The sequence below is a fragment of the Phaseolus vulgaris genome, chromosome 5 (genome assembly GCF_000499845.2).
Source record: "Phaseolus vulgaris cultivar G19833 chromosome 5, P. vulgaris v2.0, whole genome shotgun sequence".
In the NCBI taxonomy this organism is placed as follows: domain Eukaryota; kingdom Viridiplantae; phylum Streptophyta; class Magnoliopsida; order Fabales; family Fabaceae; genus Phaseolus; species Phaseolus vulgaris.
In genome coordinates, this window is record NC_023755.2 from 33,970,316 (window position 1) to 33,998,109 (window position 27,794).

At 30.2% G+C, this 27,794-nt stretch overlaps 1 protein-coding gene and 1 pseudogene across 1 annotated transcript; one reads left to right on the top strand and one right to left on the bottom strand.

Annotated features, from left to right (window-relative positions):
• Positions 1–402: 402 nt before the first annotated feature.
• On the bottom strand, positions 403–2,948 carry LOC137834357 (probable terpene synthase 11; annotated as a pseudogene).
• Positions 2,949–26,076: 23,128 nt separating this feature from the next.
• On the top strand, positions 26,077–26,961 carry LOC137834358 (uncharacterized). The gene has a single exon (XM_068642416.1). The coding sequence runs from the start codon at positions 26,077–26,079 to the stop codon at positions 26,959–26,961; it is 885 nt and encodes a 294-aa protein (XP_068498517.1).
• The last annotated feature ends 833 nt before the right edge of the window (positions 26,962–27,794 follow it).

Here is a 27,794-nt window from a genome sequence, read left to right on the forward strand (position 1 = left end):
CGAGTTGTTACTCCAATCGCACACGATTTTTACTGCACAAGAGCTGAATTGAATTTCTATTTTTTTTATATATATTTATTAACATTTAATTTCATATTTTACACCGACTTTATATTTAATATTTTATATAATTTTATTATAACATTTCTTCTTTCGATAACTTTTGCATAGAATTTAATTTCTAGTGAGTCATTCTTATATTTTTTTTTATTCTCTTGTATTTATAGTGTTCAATAAATTTTAATAAATAATAAAATATATTATAAGGAGCGTACTAATGGTATATCTTTCTTATTTAATGTGCAACTTTATATTTATTAGGATTTAGGGTTTATATTTATTAGCATATTTTAGGTGAGTCGACTCATCACTAAAAAAAATTGTAATTTTTTAAAATTTGAATCATACAATATAATTGGTATCACTTTCTTCTTCGGATTTGGAAGAAGGTGCAAAAAGTAATACTTTCACTATATCATTAACTGTAGGCATGGTTTGGGATGTTGATAAATAAATTGAGAAGTTTTAGCCATGTTGAGAGAAGTCTTCGTAATAGTGAAAGGTAGAGTGGTCGTGGCCATAACTAGACCACTTAGCTCAGGTGATAAGTTTCCCAGGACTCGCCTTATATGCTTTCTAGCAAAAGTTTCATCGAAGATATCATTTTCTTTCATGAGACATTGTATGCTACAAGCATTATCACCTCTCTTTTGTTCATCCTAGAAAGGAAACATCATTCACTTCTCATCTTGTTCTCTAGTTTCATGTTTGAATATAACAATAATATAATTTAAAAATTTAGCATAATTACAAGTGAATATAGAGTGGGATACCTTGGAGGTTCCTAAGTCGTCCCAATGCCTAAGAATTTCTCCAGAACAAGAGAAGAGTCTTGGATATGGACTCATCATGGAAATGGTTTCTTTTGAGAGGTCATCCACGATGAGGAAAGTTGCATGTACCAAGGCCAAACATGATCCTGAAGAAATCACCCCATTATCCAAATATTCCCCAAAAGCAGGAACATATTTGTTGTTGAACCATTTTGCTTCTATTAGATAAGCTTCTAGTAAGTCTATCCACTGCAACAATTAAACACCATTCTCTCATTAACCTCGTACTTTTACCTTTATTTTCATCAATGTTTCAATTTAAAAGGACGATGGTATAATCTTACTGTTTTTTTCAAACAAGCAACAACAGTTTGCCCATGATCCTTTTGAATTTTGTATGAAATCTCATGGGTGACGTTATACAAGGTCATGTAACATATCTTCATATATTCAGGTAGTTTCCCCATTGCATCAAGATCCCACCTGTAAACAGCGATAGTTTCACATTTTGATTATTAATTTGGCTAGTTAAGTTTGATTGAAAAAAACTCTAGATACAAACCTTTGTACTGCCTCGTTGAAAAGAATAAGTTCATCTAATGTTCCATAAGTGTCGAACATATCATCAAGAACTTGCAAAATGCAAATAGCTTTCGCAAGTTCAATACGACAATTTGAATAACATGGTTCTGGAAATACTCCCAACATCTAGAGGAAGCACTCTCTTGGTCCATCTCTTCCAAACCCAAGTCTTTCGATAAGTCCCATGTTTTTCCACCACCTAACTAAATCAAAGAAGCAGTCTTATGTTGCATATTTAAATCATGTCATACAACAATAAATTGAAAATGGTAAGAATAAAACTAAGGACAAATTTAACATTAAGCTACACAACCAATTTTCATTTGAAACATGTTACGTTGTAAAAATGAATTCTTTTCAACATAAATGTTTTGAAAATTAAAAATAATTTGTAGATTGTTTGTTATTCTCTTGTAGTTTTAACTCATGTTTGCGGGTCATCAAACATGGAGTTCCATATGATGACATGATTTGTGTTGGTTTTGCATAAATTAAATCATCTTACATTTGATAAAATATTTTGATGTAGATTAGACGTATATTGATATATATTTAAGACCATCTTTCATCTCGATTTGAAAACAATCTCAATCTTGGTTCAATTTTTTGTTATTATCATTGGGTGGAACACAAAATTACCTTGAGATATCTACTAATTCATTCTAGTGCATCGATTGAACTGTGTCATACTCTAGCCTTGCAAATTCTAGAAGAGCAGGAATTTGGCTCTTTTCTTTGTTATATTGTACCATGTAATTTTTTGCTCCCAACCTACTCATTCTTTGGTGTCTTGGAAGTTTTAAGGCTTCAACAACTACTATTCCTACTTTAAGACTTAGGAGTGGTAGTGACTGACTGGTGCAGATGAGCCCTTGAGAACTCCAAGACATGATGTAGTACTTATTCACCTTGTGCACCAAAATATGATGCCTCGTACAAACTTAACATGCCCTAAATGTCTCCGGTGACCGATTCCTCGAAATTTCCACTTTTGTCCAAAAACTTATTGAAAACATCTGCATCTAATAAGCAATACATGATCAAATTAGTATGTTTGTGTAACAACAATTAGGTAGCTAGGTATTGATGAAAACAAAATGATATTATAATTCATGAAAATTGGCTTTTGAATAGTCTTTAATATTCAAACAATATCTTTCTTGGAAGATAGAAGCACAAATTTTCTCATGCTTTAAAAAAAGAATAAAGCACTTAAATAAGTTTAACAAATGTAGGGCAAATAATAAGTGTACATGAAGATGTAGACCAATCTTTATGTCTCAGCAAGTGAAATTGAAGAGTTGTGGCAAAGAGGTCTTGAACATTGTTACAATCTCCTACTCTTCCAAGTTGTAAGTTAATCTCTTCTTTGAAATGGTGCTTAATTCCTAGTCTTTGAATGGTGTCAATCAACTTCAATGTTCTCAATGAATCATTTGATTTTAGTAATACCTCTTGGCTTCTTATTTTAAGTTGCACCAAACTTGTCAGCATGGGATTAGTTTGACTAGGCACCTGTAATGTTATCACCATGAAGAAATTCAATGAAGGAAACTGGTAAAAATCATGTTAGTGTGTTCCCCAAAACACAATCATACATATATGTAACACTATCACCTAAAAGAACCCACTCAAAAAAAATATTATTGTTAATAAAATTTGTAATGTGTTGTCGAGATGATTTTGGCAATGCATCGATATGGTCGAGAAACTCCTGTACATGCAGATCAGGACTACCAGGGACGAGAACATCTCAGTAACCCAGAACAAAGCCACAAACATAGGTTTTGCAAAGAATTTGTATTTGATGTCAAACTAATGCAGAGATTAATTGTGGGATCCGTGTTAATTTAGGTTCATCACTATGAGGGCCCAACACATATATGTAAATATGTTGATCAACATCAAGCCAATGTACACATTTAATACCCTTATAACCACTGAATACCAAGTATTAACTTAAACGTCGGAAAACCTTTTGCAGATATCCCCATTCTAATCGAAGACGATAGCCAAGACCTATCTAGCAGCAACGCCTAGACATCTAAGTAACATTAAAAATGAGACCTTCCCAACCCGTACAAGAAAAAAAAAACTAAGAAAAAGAAAATAACTACAAACAACGCAAATCTTTAGAGTTATTAGATGAAAAAATTATGAATCATTGCATATGTCATATGATTTTGGTAGAATTTTTTTTAATTAGAACCATGACACCATAAACATATTTTTTTCTAACAAAAGTGAATCTAGGTTGTCAAGGTATGTGAGAGGATATCCTAGAACAACTTTTTCCTATCACATATTCTTTACTTATCAAGAAGTCTCACAATTATGTATACTTGTTATGAGTGGTTAAATCTGAAGACTTCTTTGCCTTGTGATCTAGTTGCGAAATTTTGTCAACAAACTCTTACCTTTGCAAATAAAGTGGAGGAACAAAAATGAAAGGTGATTTGGTGTAGAGTGGAGTTTAGGCAAGTGAAGAACAAGAACAAACAGGTGTTTGAGGGGGGAGTTGATTAACACAAATAGGATGATGCTGGAGGCCACATACTGGGGGATTGTAATGGATGAAGTTTTATGCCCAGGTTTCTGTTCTTTATTGGCACAATGATAAGTAATTCAAGTTGGAATCTGTGCCCTTCAGTGAAAGATGATTCAAGATCACTATAAGAAAAGCAACTACAACACACATGGTGAGGGCTTTGTGAGGAACAGATGCAAATATGAGTTCAGATATTGAAAGTTTGTTCTTGGTCTATAGTATAACTTTTAGGAAACACAAAAAATTAAATAATATTATATTGCTAATATGAGTTATTAATTTGATCTTATAAGTTCTATTACTGATCCTCGTTTTAATATTAAAACATTTTTTTTTTAAAACTTAAAAAAATTAACATTTATATAAAATTTCTTAAACAACATTATTTAATGTAAAATGTTCAGTCAAGGTTTCAACTCCGTTCTTGATGTCACATCATATTTAAAATGTTCAGTCAAGGTTTCAATTTCAACCAATAAAAAATTGTACCAACAACAAAAGACTGTACCAACAATAAAAAACTGTACCAATAATTTATTATGAGACTCTTCAGATTCAACTTTTTTCTATGAATACATTAAACGTGTATGTGTTAATTTACAAATACTTATCTATACTAAATTATAAACTTAAAAGATGAATAAAATAATGTAAAAGACCTGTACCGATCATCTATTAACGTCCATTTCACAAATAAATACAACTTTCTTTATTTCTTATGTGCATATATTTCTTTCTTGCCGTTCGTTTGTCTTTTTCATTTTCGAGACATTATAAAAATATTTATCTTTCTACATTTCTTCCTATTTTAATAAATAAAATAAAGTTATTTTCTTTTGAAAGTTGATATAGTCCATTTTTAAATATAGAATACAATTATTTATACAGAAGATAATTTTACTTGAGTTGATTAAAACTAAAAATTAAAAAATATTTATAATCTATAACTAAACCCTAAAGATAAAAGATTTGACGCAAACATTTTCAGATTGTATTTTACTTTTATAACTATATCTCCCACTTCATAATTGTTTTTTTATTATATTAACTTTTTATTACAGTATATATATATATATATATATATATATATATATATATATATATATATATATATATATATAAACATGGGAATGACGAGTGAGATAGACCTCAGCAGTTACTGAGGTAGACTTATATAGACTTAGTCACCAGTTATGCCTGCCCACATGTTCAACAAGTAAACATTATTCACGTGCAGTAAGAAACAAATTGAGACTTTTTTTTTTCTCATATATCACTATTTTTAATTTTATTTTTATATTTAGTATTTTTTTTATTTTTCTATTTAGTGTTCTTTTGTTTTTTAGTTTTTATTTAATATCATTCATGATTTTATTTTTTATTTTGAAAAAAAGATTTTTCATAATGGTGTTTTTAGAATTTTTTATTTCTTTATCTAGAGTGAATGGAGAAGAAAAAAATAAATATAAAATAGAATAAAAATAAATTTAACAACTAATAAAATAAAATAAAATAAATTTTAAAAAGAATTAATAAATTAAAAAAATAAAATTTTGAATGCATTAAAAATATTATTGTATTGGTGATTTTTAATGTTTTAAATAGTTAGAAATATAATTATTGAAAAAAGAAATGAGTTTTTACAAAATAAAAATAAAAATAATAAATTTAAAATGTATAGTTTAATTTTTCTTTTAAAATGAAGAAAAAAAAATCAAACTTTACAACAACATATAAAAGTTTAATTATTTTATTGGTTTTTTAAATTTATTTTTATTCTATTTTATATTTCTTTTTTTCTTTTTCATTTACTCTAGATAAAGAAATAAAAAATTCTAAAAGCACCATCCTCAAAAACCATATTCTAAAACGTTTTTTTTTTTAAATAAAAAATAAAACCATGAGAAAAAACAGTGTTAAATAAGAAATAAAAATAAAAATAGTGTTAAAAGGAGAAAAAAAGTCATAAAGTGCTTATGATTTTTCAAATGTATAAATTTTATTGATTTAATATAACATAATAAAAGATAGAAAAATAAAAATGAATAAAAGTAGTAAAATAAATTTTACATTTTATTTAAATTATATTTTCACGAACTAGCTGATAAAAAAAAAATCCGCAAACTAGTTGATGATCTGAGAACAAACCCACACCCACATGTTATGTTTTCTTTAAAAAGAATATGTCAAAGAGTAGTAATTATTAACGTTGACATCAAGGCTCTGTTTGGATTGAGGAGGGGATGTGTGAGGATTTGAGGGAGTGGATGTGTGAGGAAAGTGTGAAGAAAGTGAGAGTGTTTGGATTGGGGTATGTTAGGGTGGATGTGTGAGGAAAGTTTATGAGAGTTTGTGAGTGATGTGATGGTTATGATGAAATTTTAATTTTGTTTAAAGGTGTGAATTGTTACTTTACAGATTAACCCTTGCCTATTAAAAAAATTAATAATAAAATAAGTTTTTTTGTTTAAAAATGAAAAACTTTCACACATTTCGTAAATTTAAAAATTATAATTAAAAAAATATATGTTAAAGGTAAATATGTATAATATAAAAATTATAATTAGAAAAAAAAATATGTATTCAACAAATTAAATAAAAACAGAACTTCAAGTAATAAAATTGAAAAATAAATCAAATCTTATATAAATAAAAAGATATTATTTTTTAATATTAAAAACCCTCTAGAAATGAAAAATAAAAAATACTACAACAACATAAATAGAATGTAATTAACAATAAAAAAAATTTCATAAAAAATTATAATAAAATAAATTATAATTCATAAACATAATAACTATATATAGAAATATATTAATATAAACATAACAAAAAAATAAAAACAGAATTTCAAATAATTTCTTTAAATATTAAACATATACTATAAAATTAAAAAATAAATCACATCTTATATAAATAAAAAATTACTATTTTTTAATATTAAAAAACTTCACAATAAAGCAATCTAAAAAATACAACATAACAAAAATATAACTTAATTAATCATAGAAAAGGATTTCATAAAAAATAAGGATAAAAACGTATTAGTAGTATAATCCGATATAGTTCAATAATTAATTATTATTATTATCTTTATTAAATATTTGTGTTAGTTAAATTTATTTAATAACTAATATTTATAATAAAGTGTAGTTTTTATCAATAAATTATGTAAAAATACGTGAAAATATATTAATTATATTTTCAGTTTCTAATGAATAATTTAAGTTAGAATAAAATTATTTTAAGTGATGGATTGTTTTTAGGGATTTTTTTTGTATTAAACAAATAAAATATTTAGTATAAAATAAAATGAAAAATGTTTAGTATAACTTTTGGTGATGACCATGATCCAACCCAGGTAATATTTTCAATTTTAATTAGATATAGTATATTTTTTTCTTTAAAAAAAAACTAAATTCAACCACATTTAATAAAATATCTGATTAGAACTTGAAAAATAGGTATCACATGATCTACTCTAATAACTAATATATAAATGAAATATTTTATTTAATTATATTTTTTTTACACTGATTTATAATATTTTATAAAATAATAAACAAACTTAAAACTTCCTTAAAATTTATTATGATTTATTTCTTCATTTTAAATATTATATATATATATATTTTAAACATAGTACAATAAATTTTTTAAAATACTAATACATTCCAATGAAGCATTGTGATACATTCAAATGAGGGTAAATTTGGAAATAAGGGATGCTGACATGGCTTTCCTTCTACATCTCTTCATTTTGAGGGGAGAGGATATTTACTGTTCACAGGTATATCCTCTCCTTCACTTCCCTGCACATCCCTTGATCCAAACCATGGATATCCACTCACATCCTTCCTCTTGAACAGTACATCCATGGAAGCAAACAGGGGGCAAATCTACCTGGTACTCCCTAATGCTTGGTTTGATAGTAGACCACTCAACTAATGGCAAATTCACATAAATGATGCAATTTAATTATGAAATTGTCAAAATGCAGAAAAAAATTATATAAATAATATTTTATAGTCAAAATCATATTTTATTTAAATTGAAGTTCACAACTCAATTTGCAATTTGTTGAAATTTTTTTCCATAAAAAAATATAATTATTATTTTAAAATAAAAATATATATGTAATAATTATTTAAAATTATATGAACTAAATAATAATGTTGTTAAATTATTTCTTTAATTTAGTTTATTTAAGAAAAGTATACATAAAATTTAAATATTAAAATAATATCTTATTGTTGACTGCAATCACTCAATAATGTATATAAACTTGAAAAACTTCATATACAATTTTTTAATATATCAATGATTTAGGATAAGTTTATTTTTTTGAAAAAAATTGTTTTAATTCTTCAACTTTATAAAGGCTTTGTTTAAATAAAACAAAATTAAACTTTTGTTATTATTTATAAAATAACAAATTTCACAATATTATTATTCAATTCATGTAATTTTAAATAATTTATAAATTATTATTACATATATATGTTTTGTAAGGATCTAGAAAATAACTTTAGAGTAGAAGTGCTACATTTAAATGACACTTGAATATTTTGATATTAAAAATGAAAAGAGCATATAACTAGAAAATTCAGTTATTTAAGTTTTATTTTAAAAGAATCACAACTCTTTAGAAGTTTTCTTTTCCCATTCATCTTCTTTCCCTCTAAGATTCTAACCTCCTCGCTCATCATTTTGACGATCGAAGTACGCCATTAGACTCCTAGTAGCGAAGACTACAAGACTGCCCGATCAGAATCTGATAGAGTAAGTTCATTTTTGTTCCTTTTTTTCATTTTCTTTTCCTTCTCTCTAAGATTCTCACATACTCGCTTATTAGTTTGACGATCAGAGTCTACCATTGAACTTCTGGCAGTGAACACTACAGGATTGCTTGATCAAAATCTCAGATAGAGTAAGTTCATTTTTGCTTTTCTCTTTGCGTCAAATTTTGAACTTGTTAGGTTGTCTCTGTCTATGCTTTGCATGTAAGTCTTTTAGCTTCAGGGTGAATCTCTGTTAGCTTAAGGTCCTAGTGATATAGTTATATTTTTTATCATGGCTCTGTGTTGTAGGTTAATTATCTTTAAGTTTTTGGTAGATTTAGAGCTCTTAGTGAGCATTTGCTCAAGTAAAGGTAAGGGAATGTAGTCTTATTATTTTCAATAGAACCCTAGGTTAGAAGATATGAATGTGGGGGTGAAGTGGTTACCATTCTCAAATTTTGCTTGCAGGATTGTCTTTTCAAAGAGTAAAGTAATATATTTACTGAAATGGTTAATTTTGAATATTATATATTGATTTTAAAGTGAATAAGTTATTGAAAGTGTTTGTGATTGAGAATTGAAAGTGTTTTTAATTGAGAATTAAAATGGAATTTGTTTGAGATAGAAATGTGAAATTGTAGATATAATAGATGTTGTAGAATGTATATGAGTTTGGAATTAATGAGTTAACGAATGTATTTGAATAGTTTGTTGAATTAATTCAAATGTGATATTTAATGAGAATTGGTTGTTTGACATTAAATGAGTTATGGAATGGTGTGAAAGTGTGATCAAGACATAGTATTTTCAGGAAAGGAAATACCTTGAGATTGTTGTTAGGGTGTATTGATTTATTAGGCCTGTAATGAGACGATTCTGACTCTACTGATATAATGGAATCACATAGATGAAGTTATTCATCTAGTGATAGTCGAAGGAGGTTCATATGACTTTGTCTGCGATTTGAAATATAATCTAGTCTTTCAGGTCATATGAACTTACTCTGTCATATGAAATGATGAGATGATGAAATATTGAGATGTTTATATGCATGACTGTGTGGATTCATAGCTAGTAGTATGACCAGTGCAGGTCTCGGGATTTTAATTTCAATACACGAGTCTTCCGGAAGTAGAGTCAAGTGTCTGAGTGTGTGAGTCAGTAGAAATCTGAAAGGAATAATGTGGATGATAAAAGTGATAAACACTTGATGACTTTGTGTAAATTATGAAAATTTGATGGACTATGTTTGTTCTTAAAAGTCAAATTTATATTAGAATTATTAAAAATAGCCAGCTGCCGATAAAAAAATAATAATAAAATAAAATAAAATAAAAAATAGCTAGCTTACTGAGTGCTTTGTTTTGTGTTTGTTTTCTTTAATCTGTGATGATAGTGTTAATTTACACTAGAGCATATGAAGTTGCAGGTGATAGAGTTCCTCATTGAGCAACCAGAGAAACAAATGTTTTTATGTTGAATGTTTATTTTTGTAAACGTTTGTATATATATTAAATCTCTATGAAGAGGGATATCTTTTTGAGATACAAACATGAGAAAGTAGTATATGTTTATATGTTAATTAAATATTGCTTGTTTTGTTTTTATTTTATTATATATGGATAAAATTAGGGATGTTATATTTTTATTTAATTATCATTAATTTCAACCGAAGGTTCCAATTTTGTTGACAACTTCAATTTAATTAAAATATACTGAAGTTATCAACCCAATGCACAATTTCTTTTACATTTTATTTGTAGATATACTTAGGCTTTTTTTTATATATTGACCTCAACACAATGATATTAAGATAATTATTTACACAAAATCTATACATAAATAGTATAAGACCTTTTTTTTTTACTTCTTACTATATGATCTTAATCTACGCAATTTAGACTATTAATAAAATTAAGATATTTTCTTTCCTTAATAAATTCTTTTACTTAATACTAAAGTCCATAATTTAGGTATACTATCATCCTAAATATCTACCTTTTCTTAATATAGGCAAATCATTACATCACTTCATACAGTTTATTAAAATAATTTTCAACCAAATACCAATTTAAAATCACACGATTCAATAATATACATATATAAATCCTTTAAATTTAGAATAAAACATATCTTTGGAAATAGAAAAATGTACTTATATAAATTATTTAAATTGATAAATAAAACACGTCTTTAAAATTTGAGAAATGTTATTTGAATAATTCATCATCACTTGAGTGTGATTTTTCTTGAGAATAGATATGTCAATTGAGTGTTATTTCAATGTTTGAAGGATCTATTTTTTTTGGAGGAGAGAGAATAAATATTAACTTTTTCTCTTTCTCACTTAAACTTCCAACTACCTCTTGAGTGACCATAGTTTAAGAGGAAAGGGAAATATTTTGACATCTCTTTTGTTCAAACTTTAAGTCACAACTTGAAAACAATGAACATTATCACTTAAACGACCATTAGACACTTGACAATAGTGTTTTGTTCATACTTTTAATGTTATCATTTGAGCATTGTTTGAATGACCAACCGAACAATCAAGTAGTATGTACAAATATAAATAAAACATAACAAGTATAAAACATATAACAACTTCTAAAACAATCTTCATCAACTCTTAACTATTAGCTTCATCATAAGGATATCAAAATAGGATACCAAAATAGAAAATCAAAACAAACATATCACAACTTTTACATAAATATTTTAGTTTTTCTTTGAACATCTAAAATAAAACATATATTATTTAATTTAATCAAATGCATTAGGATATTAATATCATTCTTAGTTCTATTCATCTAAATATTTAGATTAGTTTTTCTTATTTAGATATAAAAAAAATTACTTTTAAATTTATATAGTATTTTTTCTTAAAAAAATGGCTTTTCATGATAATTTAATTTAAATTCAAATAAATTATCATATGTTATCAATTATACAAATTATAAATAATCAGTATAAAAGATAAAGTAAAATAATAATAATAATTTAAAAAATACACCTAAATAAAAGTTAAAAGTTGTTATTGTAACATCCCCGGTTACAATTATATTATTTATTTAACATTCATCTATAATACTTATCATTATTATATTTACATACGTTTATACTTATTATTTTTAAAATTTTCAAAATAAACTTTTACTTATAAACATAAAAGTACATATATACATAAACATATCTAACAAAAGAAAAATATACAAAACATAGTAAAACCATTTTCTAATTCCTTAACCTACTTTTGTTGAGATTCTCCTGCATCATTCTCTATTCTCATGTAACATAAAATTTTAAACACAAACCACATGGGATAAGCCAAAATTTTAAAACAAAAATATATACATGTATAAATTCCATCATATACACACACTTCAATCATATCTCATATACTATAATGGATACAATTTCATTTCAAATATTAACATTTATTAGAACCAAACATTTAAATTTCAGCCCCACTGACTATCTCTCATGTCATAACTCAAAGACATTAATATCACAAATAATTGACTTTACTTATGGAAGACACATGCATTGATTTTGACTCAGAGATCTGCACTTCTCATACTACTTTCACTAGCCTCTCAAATACAACTACATCAATAGGAACTAAGTCCTCTCATATGAAAGGGTAAAATCCATATGACCTGGCAAACTAGTTCTTTTTCACACCATAAACTAAGTCATAAGAACCTCTATCGACTCTCATCACTTGATAATCTTTATTCATCTGATTTCAATATACAAGTAGAGTTAAGTTATCTCCTTTGTACTAATATCAAATTCAATACATATCCAGTATTCCTTTCCTTGAAAATAGTTATGTCTACATCGTACTTCATATCATATGCAAGCTATTTATGCATTTCAAATTTAATTCAAATGTCAATAATATGAAAACTTTGTCATGTCTTTATTCTATAAGATAAATCAACCATACATTTCATAATCTAATATAATCATACACTGAAAGATAAAAAAAAACCCTTTTTTTTGGTATAAAACTCATTCATACATATACATCCAACTCAATTTAAATGCTAATAAATTGAAATTTATCAACCATTACATTATAATGATGTTCAAAAGCAATATATTAATCGATTATGAGAATAAAGTGAAAGATAAACTAATTTTATAATTTAGATATAATTAAAAACATTTCTTCAAAGTTTAGAAAATACCCTCTCGCCCAACAAATTAAGTACATCTTGCAAATCGTCCAACCACCATTATGCTCATTCAGCCAAAGGCATCAGCACAAGCAACCACTTTTAGTCGTCCAACAAACAAAACGTTCTTCCAACAACTACTCCACTAGGAGTTTTTCATAAAAACATTTCACCCGAGAAATGGTTCACCTAGTGACTAAAACATTGGGATTGTTTATTTAAAAGGCTTGTCCAATGAATTTGGCTTACAGAGCGACCAAAGCTCTCAGGTTTTAATTGAATGAATTTTTTTCAACGAGTCTGCATAAAAATAAGTGTTTTTTTTTTTTGCAGAATATAATATGGATCCAGTGTAGTTCAAGATGTGTTTTTCAATTCATTTTCTACCTATCATAGAATAAAGTACTTCAAACTAACTTGAACTTGTTGTTCATGTCTAGTATTCTAACATAAAATTGATAAAAGCATACAACAATTCAAAATCATTCAAAAGTCAACAAGTTCATTTCAAGCTCAAATAAGATCAACACACAAACCCTCCATAAGACACACAAGAAGTTGATCATGTACATAGAAACCTAATAAATGATATGAACATATTCTTACGATCCTGAACTAGTAGAGACTCGTCTTAACTCTAAAAAAACTACATGCAACACATTTCCCCCAAGACATGCATAATTTCTCAAAACAAGAAAAAAGGGGTGGAGAGGAACTTACTCTTAAGAAAAAACTGATTAGATAAACTTGTTCAATTATTCACTATGATTCCTATGTTAAACTCTAATCTTTAAAAGGATGAAAAAATTGGTAAGATTCTTATGCTTCATTTGTATTTGTGATGACTTTTTACGGCAAGTGCACCGCGTTGTCAGAAGTAATAATGTCCCTAAGGACGGATATCGAACCCACAAGGAACAATTGAATATTCAAGTAAAAGATTCACTAAGTAATAAAAAAAATAATAAAAGTTTGTTGAGAGTTGTTATGATGGCAAGAATTAACAAGAAAACAAGTCAAAGAGTTTGTTGCTTCAAATGAAAAAATAGGGATTGAGTTTCATCTTTCTCACTCTTTTGTATTTTGATTAGCATGACAATATTGTGCCCTTTGATTGCTATTGATGCCCGTATAAAAATCATTTATATTGATTCCTCGCATATAAAAGTATTAAGATGCTTCCTAAATATCAATTTCTCGCATATTTATAAAAATAACTTATCGTTAAGATTAGACGTTGATATTAAAATTTCAAGTCTATTCCTAACACTCAAATATGTTAAGTATTATTGTTTAGGTTAGAACCATAAAAATACTTTCCAGTCAGATTTAAGATTTCAGATCAAGAATTTGAAGCAAAACAATAATACCAATAATCAATCGAGAACAAAATATTATATTCAGATATCACCTCAATACATAAGAGATTGAACATATTACTCCAAAAACCACAGGGTAAAATTAGTCACACATCTTCTTATACCTTATATTCTCCCAATTGGGTTACAAGTCACTCAATGGTTTTTTTCCTCTCAATCTTTTCCAATAGGGTTGAGCCTCAAGCCCCCTATTTAACCTAATTTGCTAAGGTTAAGTGACTTCTTGCATGGCGCTGATGGGCTTGTTTGGGTGAATAAAACATAAAAAGGCACAATGTGTCTATCACTATCTCTTTCAAGTGAGATATATCTCGCTCGAACGAGATGCTCTGATGCTGATTTGGGCCTTTTGTGCAGTTGTGCGTTCCAGGGCCTTCCAACTTTCTCCTTTTAGCTTATAATATTCCTCTTTAGCCCAATCATCTTCATTCTTCCCTAAAAACCTGAAATTAACACCAAATTTGGGAATAAAATGCTCGTATTCAAATAAAGATCATGAAATATGTAAAAAGATATAAATTCATAAATTAGGGATTATTTTATATTTATTTTAACAATTAATACTCATAATGTCTATATTTTAATATGAAATATTACTGAAATTAGGTACTTATCAATTTGGGTTGGGTGAATACTGTTCATCCAGATGGATTTGCGAGATTCGTTTCTATTTGGATCTAGTAATATGTGAAGAAAAGCGTGGAAAGGTGAAGAAATTGGAGAAAGCCTTCTTTACTCCTTAGGTAAGAATTGTAGAGAAATCCAACTTTATATCAGTTACACAAGTACCCCCTAAAAAAAATATAAAATAATTAATTATATTATCAAATAAAAATATTATATATATTTATAATAAAATAAAATATTATATATTTATAATAAAAATAAAATATTATATATATTTATAAAATTATTAATAATAATTAAATAATTTTCTTAAAGAATAATAATTTTATTTGAATCAAATATTTAATGATATAATTAATAAAAATAAAAAAATAAATTATTTATATAAAAAAATAAATTTATATAATAATAATATTAATTATAGAAAAATAAATATATAAATTAATTTTGTTTTATTATTATTATTATTATTCAAATATTTTTAAAGACTATGATAAATTTGTAAACTTGCATTTTATACCTTTTACAAAATTTAAAAATTCTTTCACAACTATTATAATACTCACAAATTTCAATAAACTTTCTTGAGAAATCCACTCTAATATACTCAAATCCAAACAACCTCACTTTCTTCACACTTTTGTCTCAGATCACTTCAAATTCACTTCCTCAAATCCTCTTTCCAATCCAAACATAACATTAAAGAGAAGACAAAAAAGAAAATGAAAGATATTTGAGAGAAATGATGATTCTTTTGAAATGAATATTGAATAACTAACTTTTATTTATTTACAAGCTTTTCCCTTTAATATTAAAATATTCAAACTCCATTCAATTATACCACTTCTATTTTTAAATAATTTTTAAGTCCTTACAACTATTATTAAGTATTATTATTGAGTTTAACAACTATTTGTCTTTATAAACTATGGGCTAAACCTGTTACATTCAACACTCTCCCTCAAGCTGGTGCATATAAATTATATGTGCCAAGCTTGTTACAAATGTAATCAATTCTAGGCTTCATAAAGATTTAGTGAAAATATCTTCTAATTGATCATTTGAATTAACATATTCAATCTTGATGTCTCTAGATACAATATTTTCTCGAATGTAATGACAATCAATCTCAATATGTTTGGTCCTTTCATGAAAGAAGGGATTTAAGCTAATATGAAGAGCAGTCTCATTATCACAAATGAGTGTCATTTGAATGACTTCTCAAAATTGCAATTATTTGAGTAACTGTTTAAGACAAATAAGCTCACAAGTAGTTGAAACCATAACTCTATATTCCGCTTCAACACTAGATCTTGCCACAAAAGTATAGGCATGAGGAAATAAAATAGAATGAGAAATTTTGTTCTCTAAAACCAAAGATAGCATCACCCCAAAAACGTTAAGGAACGTCACCATGAAGTAACATAATACGAGTAGTTTCAAAAAGGTGTTTATTCTTGAGATCAACCACCCCATTTTGTTGAGGGGTATAAGCACATGAGGTTTGATGAAGAATGCCATAAGATTTCATAAAAGTGGTAGAAGAATGAGAAAGATACTCACGAGAATTATCATTGCGTAAGGTTTGAATTGAAACACCAAATTGATTTTTAATTTCGTTATAAAAATATTGAAATATAGAAAACAACTCAGAACGAGATTTCATTAAAGATAACCAAGTACATCTTGAATAATTATCAATAAAAGTAATAAATACTAAAACCCTAAATTACACTTAACACGACTTGATCCTCAAATGTCAGAGTGAACTAAGGAACAAGGGGATGAAGCACGTTGTGAGACACTACTAGGAAAAGAACTGAGACTATGTTTACCTAAATGACACGACACACAAGACAAACTAGACACTTTGGACAAACTTGGAACAAGGTGTTGCATCTTGAAAGACTAGGATGACCTAGCTGAGCATGAATAAGAGATGGAGAATCCATAACCGTGCCAACGTGTGCAAATGTTCGTAGGTGGTAAAATGAGACTCACATCCGATGCCAATCATCCATCCCGAACTTCGGTCCTGTAAACAAATAAAATCTTTGGTAAAAGAAATAACACAGTCAAGGGAACGTGTTAGAAGAATAATGGATAATAAGTTAAAGGGAGACCCAGGAAAATAAAGTACATTATTAATAGATAAAGACGGAAGAAGATGAATAGTAGGAACACCATGGAATGAGACCCTAGAGCCATTGATCATGTTAATGGTTGGTAAATAACCAGAGGTAGACAAAGAAGAGAAAAAATATATATTATCAGTAATATGATCGGTGCAATCTGAGTCGAGAACCCTAGGACCAAAAGAATTGGAGAGAGTAAGGCTAGCAAAAGGTGTACTTGAATGTGCAACAAAAGCAGTGGAACCAGAGTTTTAACGATCCTTATACCATTTAAGAAATCTATTGAAAATTGTAGGTTGACCTAATATATCATATGAAGTAGGGTCCATGGTAGAAGGTTGCACAAGAACATTTTGGGCAACCGCAACAGGTCTAGGAGGATGATCATGTAAGGCATAACACCAATCAATTTTATGACTAAGTTTGCCACAATGGTCACACTTGTGACGCCCTTTGCCCAACTTGGAAGGAAGAGTACGATCATAATGCTGAGAGATTAAAGCAGAAGAGTCATCAACTGGAAAAGGTATATTAGTGACGTGTTTACTTGGCACATGCAGCAGGGTAGAAAATGTGGAAGTAAAATTGGGAACAATAGGAGATCCCAAAATCTAATCACGGACATGAGAATAATCATCAGGAAGGCCATGTAAGCCCAATAACATGAAGAACTTGGACCGTTGCTCTAGTTCTTGAGTAGGAGTGGAGACAGGAGGCAATAATTCATTAAAATCATGAAGAAGAGCATGTAGTTTACCCAAATATTCAACCATTGTACCATCAAGACGTTTTGGAACAACAACGGTAAGGAGATTTTGACACACTCCATAAAGACGTTAAGTATCATTGGTGTATAATAATTTCGCCTATTCCCAAACTTATGAATACGTCTCAAAAACACAAAAATTTTGTTTAAAAGATGAGTGAATATTAGATTTAATAACAATACATAATTGAGCATCAATTTTCAACCAACAGGAAGCCTCATCTGCAGTAATAGTGTGAACACATTGGGTAAGATGATCAACATAATCTTGACTCTTAAGCCATAATTTAATATCTGAGGTCCAAGTGTCATAATTAGTTTTATCCAAATTGTCAATAAAAAGATGAACATTGACATAATTAGTATAGATGGATGGATTGGGCAAAGTGGCAACCTAGAAAGCCATAGACCTAGTTGCCAACGGCATAGTGGTAGGAGATGGATTGGGCCTAGTAGTAGGAGATGGATCCATAGATCTACATGTTATCAAATGGGTGACAATAGCGACAACAACAACGGCTTCAGCGAGATTCAGACAAAAAATCTGACGACGGCGACGACGAAGACTCCGACGAGATTATGGTCGCTGCTTCGATGACCGTGACGACTTCAATGGCGGCGATAGTGAGTGGCGATTAACGGTGAACAGTGGGTTCACCCAAAAAAAATTTATTCCTAACCCTAATCTTTAAAATAGTATCTAATTTAATAATATAACAATTAACTATTTTTTATTTTTAAAATATGTTTATATTTAATGATTGTATTGTAGTAGTGTGTATTTTTATTTTTTATATTATAATAAATAAATATATGTAGAATAGTTAAATATTAAATAAAAAAGGTTTTAAATAACAAAATAACTAGTATTAAATTTTAAAAATAAAAGAAAAATAAAATATCAAATAAAAATAAGGATATAAATAAAAGAATAATGAATATTATCTTAAATTTAAAATAAATATTAAAAATACTATCTCACTCCTCCTAACTACCGTGACTAACAAAGTATTTCATGTGCTCCACTCGTTCAGATAATTTAATTTGTGTAGTTAGCACCTTTTGAAGAGAGAGAACGGAGATTATTTCATCTTATATTGAATAGATTCCCTACCATATATTGGCCTAGGAAGAAGAAAAGACAAGTTTTAAATAAATTAAACATTATAGAGTTAAAAGTTTTATAATTAGAAAATCTGATTCTAAAATTTATTGACTTGAATATAATTCGCACATGTTTTTATTAATCTAATTTACGAATAAATTTTTTAAATTTTCAAAAATTGTTTAATGATTACTTCTCCTCAAACACATTTTCTTAAAACAAGAACAGGTGGCTTTTGTGCTCAGATCATGAACGAGTTCGTGGATGACAATGAAAGGCAATAATTGTGATGTACAATGATTTGTTTTATTTTTTTGCAAAAGTTAAATTTAAAAAATAATAATGGAATGAATGGTTGGAAATTAACTAACTTGATAATTGAATATTCAACTAATATCTCACCACTCAATATTGTCTTCCACACGTTAGAGGGGAGTACAATTAATTGAAAAGAATCTTGTTAGATAACTTCTCTCTATTGTCACACCACTTTCTTGTAATCTAATTAGTGACTTTCAAATTTTTTCATTTTATAACCATGATATAATATAGTGATTTATTGCAAATTGCTGTAGCATCCGTTATTTAATATTTTATATAAAGGCACGTTTTTAAGTGTATGATTTTATTAGTTCTAAATATTGTAATTTTTTAAGTGCTCAAAACGAACGTAAATAACAATACATCTAAATGTCACTTTATATGTTACGACGTCTGTATTGATTATTATTATAATAAATTTTGAAATATTTTATTTTATTTATATTTATTATAATTTAAGCATTAAATATTTTAAATTTTAATATTATAATTTTTAATATTTAATTAAACGTATTTTCATGATTTAATTGAACATGTTTTCATAATCTAATTAAACATGTTTTCATATAATTAACCTTGTTTTCATAAATTAATTCCATAATTTAGTTAAACTTATTCATAAATATACTAATAAAATAATTTGATAATAAATACACAAATTTATAATAAAAAAGTTATGATATATACACAAACTAATTGTATTGTCGAAAATACTTGGCAGACATCAGCGAGCACCTTGGGAACGACCTCTCAGCGGAGTTATTTCGTGGAATGTATCCTAAAAGTACCCTTGTCGAGTACCTGGAAAAAACCCACACTTGACATGTATGATGGTATTACAAACCAAGATGAATGCGTGGACGCCTATATAATGCAAGTTAGACTGCATACTACAGATGATGTGCTGTTGTGTCGGATATTCCTCCCCTCTCTTAAGGAGATGACTTTAAGTTGGTTTATTCGCTTGCCAACACATTCCATTGATTGTTTTGACACATTGGTGACAAAGTTTGGAGCGTAGTTTGTTAAAATTCGTCCACACAACCTCACATCCATTGCTTTGGTTAACATTCGACCATGTTGGCCACATATGAAAGCGTGCCGAGAGCACATTAAAGAACCTCTTAAGAAAGAATTTACCTAAGTGAATCTCTGCCGAGAACACGTTAAAGAACCACTCGGTTATGGAAGAAAAGTCAATTTACACAATAAGTAAAGTGTAAAAGAAGGAAAATGTTATGAAGGTCAAGCAAATTTCATTAAAAGATCGATAGATTGTCAGTTTACACATAATAGGGCACAAGTTTACAAAAAAACAAACACGTGTGCCTGGTAAAAAAGAAATAAAAGAAGATGACTAAGGGTCAACATTTATCCTATTGGCCCTGGGAGTCCTAAGAGGAGCCGAGACAACTTCTTGAGCACTTGGAATCTCCATAATGGTAATCAGTTGGCCCTGGTAGAAGTCCTTGCTCACATCGAACTTTCCCTCGTCCAAAGGAATGCTATAAATGCAAGCCACTTGTTGAAGAGCCTTCTGGAAGCCGAGCTCATGTTGGTCCAATATGTTGTCCTCGACAATCTCCAGGTCCTTCAACAACTTCTCAACCTTTTCCTCAGATCGGTAGTTCGAAAGGGTCATGTATGAAAGGCTTTCCTTAAGCCCTCGAATCTCCTCATCTGCCTTTGTGACCATATCCTTCCCCACCCTTTTGACTTCAACGCATAGACCCTTCCAATGATTCATCTTGGCCTCTAAGTGTTTGTTTCTAGCCAAGAGACTGTTATTTTCATCCAAGGCCGATTGGAGGGTAGCCGCTGACTCTTCCAGCTAGGAGCGAAGACTATCACTACAAAAAAAAAAAGGTTTTAATAGAGGTTATTTAGTGGAGGTTAATATAACCTTAGGAATTGATTTAATTAATGGAGGTTTTTTCTAAAATCTCAACAAAATAACGGAGGTTTTTTAACCTTAGCTAAATTCCAAAGGTTTATTCTAAAACCTCAGTAAAATAACAGAGGTTTTTTTAACCTTTATTAATTTCCAAAGGTTTATTTTAAAATCTCCGCAAAATAACGAAGGTTTTTTTAATCTTCGTTAATTTCCAAAGGTTTATTTTAAAACCTCCACAAAATAACGAAGGTTTTTTTAACCTTTGTTAATTTACAAAGGTTTATTTTAAAACCTCCATAAAATAACAAAGATTTTTTTAACCTTCATTAATTTCCAAAGGTTTATTTTAAAACCTTCGTTAAATTCTAAATATTTATTCTAAAATCTCATCAAAATAATAGAGTTTTTTAATTTTTTTTAAGTGTCAAAAGTTTATTGTAAAACATCAATAAAATATTTTATATTTTCTCAATTCTTAATAAATAGATATAATTAAATTTTTTAGTGAGTTTAGCCTAAACTGGTATACATATTTAAATATGCTTTGAACTTAGGTCTTAGAGGTTGATTCATTAATTGAAGTTAGAAGGCACTTCATTAATTGAAATTATTATTCAATTCTTAAAGATTGTTTTTATGAATTTCAATAAGTAAAAATAAGTTGTGTGTGAAGTGACATTAACTTATCACATATATATATCATCATAATTTATTTTTTGGTTACATTTGCAGTATCAAATTTTGAAGAATCAGACACTGAAAACTATTCATTATAATAATATTTATAATAATATTAATAATAATATTTATAATAATATTAATAATAATATTTATAATAATATTTATAATAATATTTATAATAACATTAATAAAAATATTTATAATAATATTAATAATAATATTTATAATAATATTAATAATAATATTTCTAATAATAATATTTATAATAATATTAATAATAATATTTATAATAATATTTATAATAATATTAATAATAATATTAATAATAATATTAATAATAATATTTATAATAATATTAATAATAATATTAATAATAATATTTATAATAATATTAATAATAATATTTATAATAATATTAATAATAATATTTATAATAATATTAATAATAATATTTATAATAATATTAATAATAATATTTATAATAATATTAATAATAATATTTATAATAATATTAATAATAATATTTATAATAATATTTATAATAATATTAATAATAATATTTATAATAATAATAATAATATTTATAATAATAATAATATTAATAATAATATTTATACTAATATTAATAATAATATTTATACTAATATTAATAATAATATTAATAATAATATTTATAATAATATTTATAATAATATTTATAGTAATATTAATAATAATAATAGTAATAATATTAATAATATGAATATATTAATAAATATTAATAATATGAATAATATGAATAAATATTAATAATATGAATAATATTAATAAATATTAATAATATGAATAATATTAATAATATGAATAATATTAATAATATGAATAATATTAATAATATGAATAATATTAATAAATATTAATAATATGAATAATATTAATAATATGAATATAATATTAATTATAATAATAATATTAATAATAATGTTAATATAATAATAATATTAATAATAATGTTAATATAATAATAATATTAATAATAATGTTAATATAATATTAATATGTATAAATTATGTTAATAATAATAAGTATAATAAAAATGATAACATGACCAAAGAACTTCTTTGGTCTAGTGGTTAACTCTTCCTTGGTTATTGGAAGGTTTTGGGTTCAAATCCTGGTTGTGCGCTTTCTTTGTAATATTAATTGGTTGGTGGCTTGGGTTTTTATTTAACGGAGGTTATGAAACCTTTGGTGGTAAACCAACTTAATGGAAGTTCATAAGGTCGGAAGTCATGCGCGGACCAACAGGTATGCTCCATGCTCATATGAGTTTAGCGTTATCGTTACGCCGTCGTCCACTTGAAGGTTAATAAGTGCCTAATTTCAATCATATTTCATATAAAAATATAGGCATTTATGAGTATTAATTGCTAAAATATATATAATAATCCTTAATTTATGAATTTATACCTTTTTACATATTTTATGATCTTTATTTGAATAAGAACATTTGATTCCAAAATTTGGTGTTAATTTTCGGTTTTTAGGGAAGAATGGAGATGAATGAGCTAAAGAGGAATAATATAAGCTAAAAGGAGGCTTGAGGCACAACCCTAGTGTGCAAGATTGAGAGGAAAACACCGTTGAGTGACTTGTAACCCAATTGGGAGAATAGAAGGTGCTAGAAGATGTGTAACTAATTCTACCCTGTGAATTTAGGAGTAGTTTGTTCAATCTCTTATGTATTGAGGTGATATTTAAATATGATATAGTATTTTGTTCTTGATTGATTATTGGTACTGTTGTTTTGTTTCTAATGCTTGATCTAGAATCTTAAATCTGACTAGAAAGTATTTTTATGGTTCTGACCTAAACAATAATACTTAACATATTTGAGTGCTAGGAATAGACTTGAAATGTTTTTTGCTATCAACGTGTGAGCTTGATTCTAAGTTGTTTTTATAAATATGTGAGGAATCGATATTTAGGAAACATTCTTAATAATTTTATATGCGAGAAATCGATATAAATGAATTATACGGACATCAATTTCAATCAAAGAACATAATGTTACCATGCTAATCAAAATACATGAGAATGAGAAAGATGAAACGTAATCCCTATTTTGCCAATTGAAGCAACAACTCTTTGATTTGTTTTCTTGTTAATTCTTGTCATCATAACAATTCTCAAACACACTTTTATTATTCCGTTTTTATATTTAGCGAATCTTTTACTTGAATAGTCAATTGTTCCTTGTGGGAACGATATTTCTACTTAGGGACATATTATTACTTATGACAACGCGGTGCACTTGCGGTAAAAAGTCATCAAATGTGGTGGCCTATAAAGTTGGTTTTGTGATGCCGAGAAGAGCGACAACGATCCTTCCTGTGTATCGATCAGGTCATCGGGTGTGATGACGTGCACAAGAGAAAGGTGGGTGGTTAAGAAGTCAACATAGTCGCCAGGTGTTCTGCGGAGTACATAGTCGCCGTTTATGGAAGTGGCGTTCTGCGGAGTACATAGTCGCCGTTTACGGAAGTGGCGTTCTGCGGTATACATAATCGGTTGTCGCCGCTTTGTGCGTCACCGACGTGTTAGATAATGGAAGATCAGGTGGTCTGACATCGCCCGAGAGAGGCATCGCCCGAGGGATGCATCGCCAAGCAAAGGCATCGCCAAGCAAAGGCATCGCCAAGCAAAGACATCGCCCAAGAGGAATAGTCGCCAAAAGAAGTCGTCGCCAAGATAAGGCGTCGCCAAGAGAAGACATAGCCAAGCGGAGATATCGATGGTGTTACCCCCCGATGCCCATGGGTAGGAAAGAGTGTGGAGGGGGCGACACCGTGAGGAAGCCTTGGACCTTGATAGCTCAGAACAGTAACAACGAAAGGTGGCTTCAAGGCCATAAGTTCTAGTACCAGTAGGGGGTAAACCTGACTCGTGAAGTATCCACGCCACTGCTGGGAGACCCTGGGACAGATACGACCCATGAGAGGGCCATGACCAGGGGAGAACCACGTGCATGATATGAGAGAAAGGTAGATACACCCCCAGGGGGAGTGACTAGCGATTGGGAAGCATGAGTTGGCACCCAGAATGTCACCCCACGCGCCATAAGCACTTCGAGGAAAGAGGGCTCATAGTGGAATAACCCTAAGTTGGGTTGCGGCGCTGTGGGACCCTCTGCGCAGAATAACGATCAAGTCAGAAGGGCACGTGACGATGCACACGTGCTCATTAAAGGTTTCAGTGAAAGTTTGCCAAGGTACGCGTTAATTCAGTTAAGATTTGAACGTTGCAAGGAATATTTTTATACGCTTTCAATGCGCTTTAACGCGCATTAAACATGAAAGATGTATAAAAAGGGACCTTGGGGCATTTGAAGGGGATGAGAGTTTTAACCTAATTCTCGCAGTTTTACACAGAGCACAAACCCTAGTTGTTTTTGCTGCGCACCCACGGTGAGCACAAGGCAATTAGGGCAACACAGTTTTAGTCACTCAATTATTTCAGACCACCTTCAGAGCATTCGTTTACGGTGTTCCGATACGGAGGTGCGTCACCTTTGATGTTTCTCGCTAGCTGACTTGATCGTCGGAGTGCAAACGACCGCGAGGGCGCCCTTTTGTTCACTTCTTTTCAGGTACTCACTGACGGAGCAAAACGAAGGTGCCCTAGCTCGCGAGGACAAGCCACGCCCGAAGACGACCCCAGTCAACCGGCAGGAACATTGGCGCCCACCGTGGGGGCAGATATAAAACATCAGTCCCACCACACACGTTTTTCAGTTCCAGTTCTCAAAACCCAGATAAGTTAAGAGGGTTTCCAGAAAGCCATGACCACCAGACCTGCACGCGCCAAGATTGAAGAGAAGACCATGCAACAACTCATGGGCATGATGCAAGGGCTGCAGGAAGCAATGGCAGCGTTGAAAGCGGAGCAAGAGCGCATGCAGGCAGATCTCGCAGCTTCTCAGGCGAGAAACGATGAGCTCTACCGTGCCAACGAGGAGTTACGCCGTATATGACGCGATGTAGACGAGCCCGAGGCTGCCTCCCAACCTAGAGAATTCACAAAACCATTCTCACAGGCGATCCTAGAGACAACGATCCCCAACATGTTCACGGGGCCCAAGGTAACCTTCACAGGGATGGAGGATTCTGAGGCACACCTCACTGCGTTCCACACACAGATGATGTTGGTTGGCGGTTCTGATGTCGTAAGATGCAAGCTCTTCATGAGCACTTTGACTGGGATGGCTATGGATTGGTTCATCAGCCTCCCAGAGGGTCACATCACGTCTTTCGCACAACTCTCACGACTATTCAGAGAGCAGTATTTAGGCAACAGGGCCCCATCCCCAGTTTCGTACGACCTTTTTGACGTGAAGCAATACCAAGGGGAAACTTTGAAAGAGTACATAAGCCGCTTCGGAGCGCAGGTGGTAAAAGTGGGTACTACAGATGAGCCCATGATCGTGTACGCATTCAGGAAGGGGGTGTGTCCCGGGCCTTTTAGTGAATCGCTGATCAGGAGCCAACCCGTCACGTTTGCTGAAATCCGGCGACGTGCTGTGGCTCACATCGCTGCAGAGAGTGAAGTCTCTGAAAAGAGGAGAAACGTGGCTCCAGCTAAACCACGAGCTCAAACGAGGATTCAGCCGCAGCGAGTGATGGAGGCGGCACCTGGAAAGAAGGATCAGAGGGTGTATCACCCATATGACCCAAAGAAGAACAAGGGGAAAGGGCAAGGGAGGCCAAGGGAATCTAATCGCCCTCCCAGGTATGAGTTTGTGATGGGATTGACTGATCTTATTACCATCCCAAACATTGCTGTCAGGCTTAAAGTGCCTGAGGAAACGTCAGATAAGGTGTTGGGGCCAAAGCCAGATATGTGGTGCGAATTCCACAAAGGCTTTGGCCATTCCATTAACTCGTGCTTAGCCTTGGGACATCAACTCGCTGAGTTGGTGAAGTGCGGGTTTTTAAAGGATTATCTGCTCGAGAAGCGAACGGGTCAATCATTAGGGTCACAACCGGCGAGCAGTGAGGGACAACAGCACGAGGTACCCATTCACGGTGAGATCCACACTATAGCTGGTGGCTTCTCGGGTGGTGGGTGCAGGGTTAAAGCATTGTAAGTAGTGATTAACTTGAACAGTTTAAAGTAGTTTCAGTTAAAGCAGTTTTTCAAGGGGGCACTTTTTTTTCCTAAGGAGGGTTTTTAACGAGGCCACCCAATAAAAAAGGTTTCGAAGTTTATCAAAGTTTTCAACTGGCGATCGGAGGTGAAAGTTAAGTTTTAAGTCCTCATCGCCACCTGGAGATCGGAGGCACAAGTATAAAGTTTTTTAAGTTCTCATCGCCTTCCGGCGAGGAAAGATTAAAAAGTCCTACTCGCCGTGAGCGAGTGTAGGCGAGAAGAGATTAAAAAAACCTTCCTCGCCTCGAGCGAGTGTAGGCGAGAAGAGATTTAAAAGACCTTCCTCGCCCCGAGCGAGTGTAGGCGAGAAGAGATTAAAAAGACCTTCCTCGCCTCGAGCGAGTGTAGGCGAGAAAAGATTAAAGTCCTCCTCGCCTTGAGCGAGTACAGGCAAGAACAGATTACAAGACCTCTTTGCGTAAGCAAATTGAGGCAAGTTTGAAAGTCCTCAGTGCATCCAGGGGAGGAGGAGATGTAACCCCTGGGCAAGTTGAGGCATCAGGAAAAGTCTTTCTCACCCTCGAGTGAGTTTAGAGCAAGATGACAGGTATGCCCAGTATGAGTTAAAATCCGGGAGCATAGTCCTTGATCAGGGGTTAGGGGATTCCTTCGGGACGCCCCCTCCTCAAGTATGAACATCTAGCCCTGGTACCAGATATCAGTGAAAGTTGAAAATTCGGGCGCCTAGTCCTTGAGCAGGGGTTAAGGGATTCCTTCGGGACGCCCCCTCCTCAAGTATGAACAGCTAGCCCCGGTACCAGATATCAGTGA